The 6,665-nt window shown below is 45.9% G+C and overlaps 1 protein-coding gene across 1 annotated transcript in view; it reads left to right on the top strand.

The window, feature by feature from the left end:
* The first annotated feature begins 3,213 nt into the window (after window positions 1-3,213).
* The window catches only part of LOC142436946 (mitochondrial adenyl nucleotide antiporter SLC25A24-like), a 67,724-nt gene continuing 64,272 nt past the window's right edge, over window positions 3,214-6,665 (top strand). The window contains exon 1 of the mRNA XM_075540272.1: window positions 3,214-3,666. Within this exon, the coding sequence (XP_075396387.1) occupies window positions 3,214-3,666 (453 nt within the window). The remainder of the gene's footprint in view (window positions 3,667-6,665) is intronic.

The raw sequence follows: 6,665 nt of genomic DNA, 5'->3' as shown, positions 1-6,665 counted from the left end.
TTAATGCTTGATACCTGATCCTATCAACACCTTGTGATAACACAGGCTGGTGTGCTTCTCCCATGTGGGCTTTGTTGCTTCTTAGTAGATGACAACCCCTTCCTGTGACGTATGTCTTTACCTGTAATTAGTTGGCTTGCATTCCCCTCAAAGGTATATAGTCCTGCATTACCAATAAAGAACTCTCTCGGGCTCCCCTTTTGGCCTCTAGTCAGTTTCTCTTCTCCTCCCATCCTCGCTTCCCTGTTCCCTGTTCCCTTTCCCCTTGTCTTCCTTCCCCTCCCCCTCCCCCTCTCTCTTGCCCCTCCACCCTACCCCGCCTGGTCTCCCATCTCCACGTGGACCACTAAGTGGGGCTGAGGTGAGCATGCTACCATGAAATGTGTCTGCATTATTTCAATCTCTCTTTTCTCTCTCATGCTCTCGATGACTTTATTATAATATTTATATATCTTAACCGTACAACTGCACCTATCAAGCCCACAATTAGTTGTGGGTTTTCCCCCACAATTAGGAATAATAGTGAGTGTGCCATTCCTATGTTTACTCCTAGATTCCTGGATCTGTGAAACCTGCCTATTGGAATAAATGCAACATATATTGGATGCTAGCTGAGAGCATATACAACCTCCTGGGGAAGATTGCCCCGAACTTGCAAGGTATTTCCACCAAGTTGGCATTGTACCTGTGTCTTTAGAAGTCCATCCCATCATTCTATCAAGCTGGATGCTTAAGAATTATGGGGAAATGGTAATACCAGTGGATTCCATAAGCACTTCATTTACTATGAAGTTTTTTCCTTGATCTAGGGAACTCTGAGGGATTCCATGTCGGTGGCATTTGAGCCACTTCTTCATGCAGCTTACTTGTACCTTCAGGTCTTGCTCAAGCCCAGTCTTGTTGACACCATGTCCACTTCATGATGGAGAGCTGCTGAGGATGCCCACTGTTATGGTCTGTGGGTCAGATAACATCCAGTTGATGAGGGATGGGAGCTCAGGTCACATAGTTGCTTGGTAGTCTGCACTGAGGCATTTGGTCTCTCTTGAGGCTCAATACATGCCCAAAGGTGTTTCCCAAAAGGAGAGTAGTTGTATGCAGCATGGCAGGGTTTAATCCAAAATCCGAAGAATCGTCACTGTGATTCACCAATAAGTGAGTGACCAAAGACTCCAAACTGCATCCCTGTCTTCCATTGACATTTCAAACACCATGTATCAGCTAGATCATATCAGCTGCGTGGCAGGACAGCTTGCACAACAAACAGCCTTATTCTGGGTCCCACTCAAAGTTAGCAGCTTTCTGAGTCACCTGAAAAGGTTGGAGTAGCATACCCAAATGAGGGCTATGTTGACCCCCAAATCTAAAGAGTTTCATTAGGCATTGTGCCCCCTTTAAAATTAATAGGTGCCAGACACAGTAACTTATCCTTCACTTTAGTAGGAATATCTTGACATGCCCACCCACTGAACCCTTGAAACTTCAGTGAGGTGGAAAGTTCTTATGATTTTGTTTCCTAGAACTATTCCTGGTACTAAATGTGTTAGGTTTGGCTCTCTAGAGAAGCAAAACCAGACACACACACACACACACACACACACACACATTTATATCAAGAAAATGGCTCATGTGCTTGTAGAAGAAGGCACATCTGTCTTGGAGGAAGTATAGTCAGGATGTTCCTTAGAAGTGAGGCTGGTGAGACTTCATCTCATGTTTCTTGGACATGTTATCAGGAAAGACTTATCTCTGGAAAAGGACATCATGTTTTATATTAGGTCATCAAAATAGAAGAAGATGACCTTTAACAAGATGGATTGACATAGAGACTGCAACAATATGGGCTCCAACAACACTTATGAGGACCAGGCAGTATTGTTCTGTTGTATATGTGTTCAACAGGGGTTGGAATCAATTGAATAGCATCTAAAAATAGCATTATAGCCTTATAACAGTGATTCTCAACCAGTGGGCCGTGATCCCTTTGTGGGGTCAAACGATTCATAACAGTAGGAAAATTACACTTATGAAGTAGCAACGAAGACAATGCTATGGTTGGGGGTCACCACAACACGAGGAACTGTATTAACGGGTTACGGCATTGGGAGAGTTGAGAATCACTGCCTTATAACATTATACTTCCATTTCCCCCTTCCATTCCTTTGACCATTTGCCATACATTTTACTTGTATGTTATAAACTTCATAATATATTATTTGCTTTTGATCATTGTCTTTTATTACAAGAGGTATTTTATACTTATAAATGTCTGACACTTCTATTTTCCATAGGCTTCATTAATAGTTTTCTGGTTTTAATATTCATTCTAGAACGCATCCAATTAAGTACAAGATTTTCTGTGAGATTAGGTTCCTGGGCCATTATATCTCTTGGAACACATTGGGAAATTGCCCAGTAAAACAAATATTTTTGTGTGAAATAAGTAACATCATAAAATATATCAGAGTTGAGTATTTTAAGATATAAGTGAAGTTACTCTGCACTCCAAGTTTTGGCATTTTACATGAAAAATTCATTTAAAAACACTGCTCAAAGTCTGTCATTAGGCCCTGCCGCAGATTTTCAAAGAATGTGACATGTTGTGGGCGATAGAAAACTTTAGTGAAATAAATTCCAAAAACTAGCTTTCTGTCTACCACAATTCTCCTTAGAAGATCGCAGGCTCACAAAGAAGCCCGAGAAAGTGCAGAGAGGCCCAGGAATGTTCCGGCAGGGCATGCCCAACAGTGTCTCCCCAGGACCTAGCACTACAGGCGGATTTCCGAGGGTCTTTCGTGAGTGGGGGGGAGGAGTTTAGAAGGCAGGCGATTGTAGCTGCGGTGAGGATCCAGGAAAAGCAGGCCCCGGGCTCAGCGAGGGTGGGGAACAGAGAGGAGAGGATCAACATTGTGGCCAGTCGGGTAAACCCCGTCTCTTCCATCATCTCCGGCAGGCTCAGTAGGGTTTGCATCCCAAGGCGCAGGCTTTCCTGAGATGGCGAGTGGGCCGGGCCCGGTCTGGGCTCTCGTGTCACCGATGCAGGTGTGGCCGCTTCCCCCAGTGGCTTCCTCATTGCAGGCACGTATTTTTGTTCTAGACACCCGAATGCCCTTTCAATGTCGCTTGGGGCGTGCACTCCCCTTCCCCAAGGTCCCCTCCACTCCCTGGGCTCCTCGACCCCTAGGATCCTGTAAACGGTTTGCCATCACGCCAATGGCCACCACAGTCCAACTTCCGGGGCGGGGCCGTTCTGGGGGGTGGGGCGAATCCGTCAGTGTCCCCACGAGGTGGCGCTCCCTCCCGCGGCTCCGCGAAGGGCCTCTCTGGGAGCCCGCCAGGCAGTTGCTGCGGACGCACCCACGGCGACTGCTCGGCGTCGTGGGCGTCGTGGGCGTCGTCAGGGCAGCCGGTGATTGGTTGCGTGCTGTGGACGTGAGGCCTGCGTTCGGAGCCGGCGGCGCCCAGCCGTCCGCCAGAAGGGCCATGCTGCGCTGGCTGCGGGGCTTCGTGCTGCCGCGGGCGACGTGCCAGGAGGACACCTCCTACAGCCTCTACGAGGCCCTCTTCCAGGAGCTGGACCACAACGGGGACGGCGTGGTGGACATCATGGAGCTGCAGCGCGGCCTGAAAGACTTGGAAGCCTGGTTTACCACGGGCTCGGAGCAGGTGAGGGGCCAACCGAGGCGGCGTGGGGCGTCTGGAGGGACGTTGGGGTGATGGGAAGCCGCACCAGCCCGCCGCAGGGCCCCCCTTCAGAGCTGAGCAGGCGGAGTGGCGGGAGGGGCCGCCTGGCCCTCAGAACCACACAGCCCGGCCCCACACGCTGGACATTTTGTCACTACGTCGTGACACTGACAAACGCCTTCTCCTGATCTTTGGGGGAACTGCTGAGTGGGTTTCTGGGCCCTTATGGAACAGATACCGAACCCGCAGTGTCTGGGGCTCAAAGGCTGGGGAGAAGCCCCCACTCTCCCCACCCCCCTTGGACATTCACCTTAAGCATGGAGCTGGGATCGCACCTTGATCCAGCGACGTTCAAATAATTTAACAACTGGCTCCTGTCCTGGTGACCGTTTCACGTATAAGAAGTCGATCTACGGACAGGTAGTTTATGATTTCATAAAGCTCATACTTAAATAAGAACAATAAAAGAGCTACACAGAATGAGATTAAGTTATGGGTTTAAAAATGCTCATGAAAAATACTAAACACTACCTGACAAAACCCAATAAAATTGTTATTTAAGATATTTTCATATTGCTGTTTGATCCTCGCGATATTCTTGGGTTTTATCTGCGCTTCATTCGCCGTGTGTTTTCTTCTGAACATCTTTTCACTGTAGGCGTAGGATGCCACTCCTTTAGAGGTAGGCCCATTAGACAATGGTCATTGTGTTTGATGTATTAGATACAGACGGCTTCTCTTCTCTGAACATCTCATGTTTATCTTTGAAAAGCCCTTTCCGTGTTTGCTGGACTTACAGCAAGTGTTCTGACAGTGCTTTTAGCTCTTTGAGAGCTTTCAGGGATTGCATGGTTCACTCATAATATCTCGTGGGAATCTGGGGCATAACACAAAGCTGAGAGGAACGACGGCGTGTCAGGCTCTGGATGCTTGACACATGTTCTCTTTACATTATATGTTTCCTGAAGTAACAAAAGCAAAGAAGTAACAAATGTAGAATTTCATCAAAAGTACATTAAAAGGATAACAAATGTGATGAAATGAATAAATAAATATTTCAAGCATAAATCCTTGAATTTTTTTATACCTATGGATGGAATGAACATTACTACGGCACGTCGAACACACTGCTGCACAGAGAAAAGCTAGAAAAGAGTAAGGAATATACATTTGTCATGTCCACAGTTGGTGGCTGTCCAGCCACACACCGTAGAACCCTGATTTGAAGGGCCATTTTAACAACTGGCTCTCTGAAGTAAAATAATAATAATAATAATAATAATAATAATAATAATAATAATGTATTGTTTTTCCCAAACCAGTGCAAAACAGCTGAATCCCATCACTGCCTTGATGCTTGGGTATCCACACGTCTGTTGTAGTTTTTTCCCTTCTGTACCTCCCCTAACTTAGGGATGTCTCGCAGGGGGTTGCCATGAAGTACAGTCCATTGGACAATTAGCAACAATAACAACAACAGACTGGTCTGACTTATTTTTAAACTAAGTAGAATATGATGAGAAAGAAAATTATTCGATTTCACTCCCATCTATGCTAAATCATTTTCAGATACTACCTACTGGTTTTTGTTTTGTTGTACAAGCCAGCTATTTGGGAAGCTATTTATTTAGTCCTAGGAATAGACAAAGGAACGAGATACAGCCAGACTTTGGACAGACTAGCACTTGTTTCAAAGGTGAGAGGAGATATTTGGACTCCTTTCTTACTTCCTCTGATATGAAAATATCTAACTTTGCTATCGGATCATAGGACTTTGGTATCCTATAAAAATATGGTGTCAGGCCTGAGTCCAAGTTAATGTCTTTGCATGTGAAGATCCAGTTGACCTAGCACCATTGACCAAGGGATTATTCTTTCCCCGCTCTATCGACTTATCACTTTTGTTGAAAATACATTGTATGGGTTTATTTCCGAACTTTCAATTCTATTCCATTGGCCTCTATTGTGGAAGTACAAAGGACACGCACTTAATCAAGTTTGGGATTTTAGAACAGAGCATTTTGCCTGGAAGGGAGCCTGGAAGGGATGCAACGGTTAAGTGCTCAGCTGCTAATTGAAAGGGTGTCTGTTTGAACCCACCATCCTGCGTCATAGGCGAAAGATGCGGTGGTCTGCTTCCGCTTGGAAACAGTTGAGTAGGGTTGCTATGTGTTAGAGCTGACTTGACCGCAACGGGTTAGCTTCTGGGTAGGAGAGAATATATTCATAGAAGCAGGGACTGAAGTTAGCAAGGGAGAGAAGGGGGTGTTCTGGGAAGAGGGAAGAAACTTAACAGGAAAACTATGATGTGATACGAGGCTCCAGGTCAAGTCGGAGCATGTGTGCTATAATTTAAAAAATATTTAAATATTTTCCTTGCCCAAATATTTGGCTATTCAAATTAATGGCCACGATCCCCTTCGGGTAGAATTGGACTAGGTTCCTGGATATTTGCTAGTTTGTTTTCCTCCGGAAAACCTGGCTTTTCATTCAGCCAGTAGATTCCAGTTCTGAGGACTGACTCAGGTTAGGAAATTGGGCAGAGAATCATTACCCCTTAGGGGATCATCAGGCTTCTGGCCATCCACTCTTGATTTATTTTGGTTTTATGGATATAGCAGTAAATTTATTGGCTCTACATTTGTCTTGCTCCTGGGAATACTGCTTTCGAGTAATAATATTCTTAGCGCCTGGTGGGTCACGCTCCCTGCCTCATTATGGTCACCTTGCTTCTGAAGTGAAGTGCTGGCCTTTGGCTGGTATAATTTTAGATCTCACCACCCACACTGGTACCAGGGATCCCACTGCTATAATAACATCTCCAGGATCTTCTACCATCGCCTCTAGTTTAGGGAGGACAGCTCCCACGGGTAGGTGTGCCTTGATGATTATTGAACTCCTTGGTGAATGACTGGGGAGAGCCAATAGGTTGCCACAGTCAGGTGAGCTTGAGTGGCCATCGGATCCTCTAGCTCGTTATC

Source organism: Tenrec ecaudatus, chromosome 1 (assembly GCF_050624435.1).
Source record: "Tenrec ecaudatus isolate mTenEca1 chromosome 1, mTenEca1.hap1, whole genome shotgun sequence".
Classification (NCBI taxonomy): domain Eukaryota; kingdom Metazoa; phylum Chordata; class Mammalia; order Afrosoricida; family Tenrecidae; genus Tenrec; species Tenrec ecaudatus.
The sequence above is the reverse complement of the archived record's forward strand: the minus strand, read 5'-3'. Positions and strand labels throughout refer to the sequence as shown.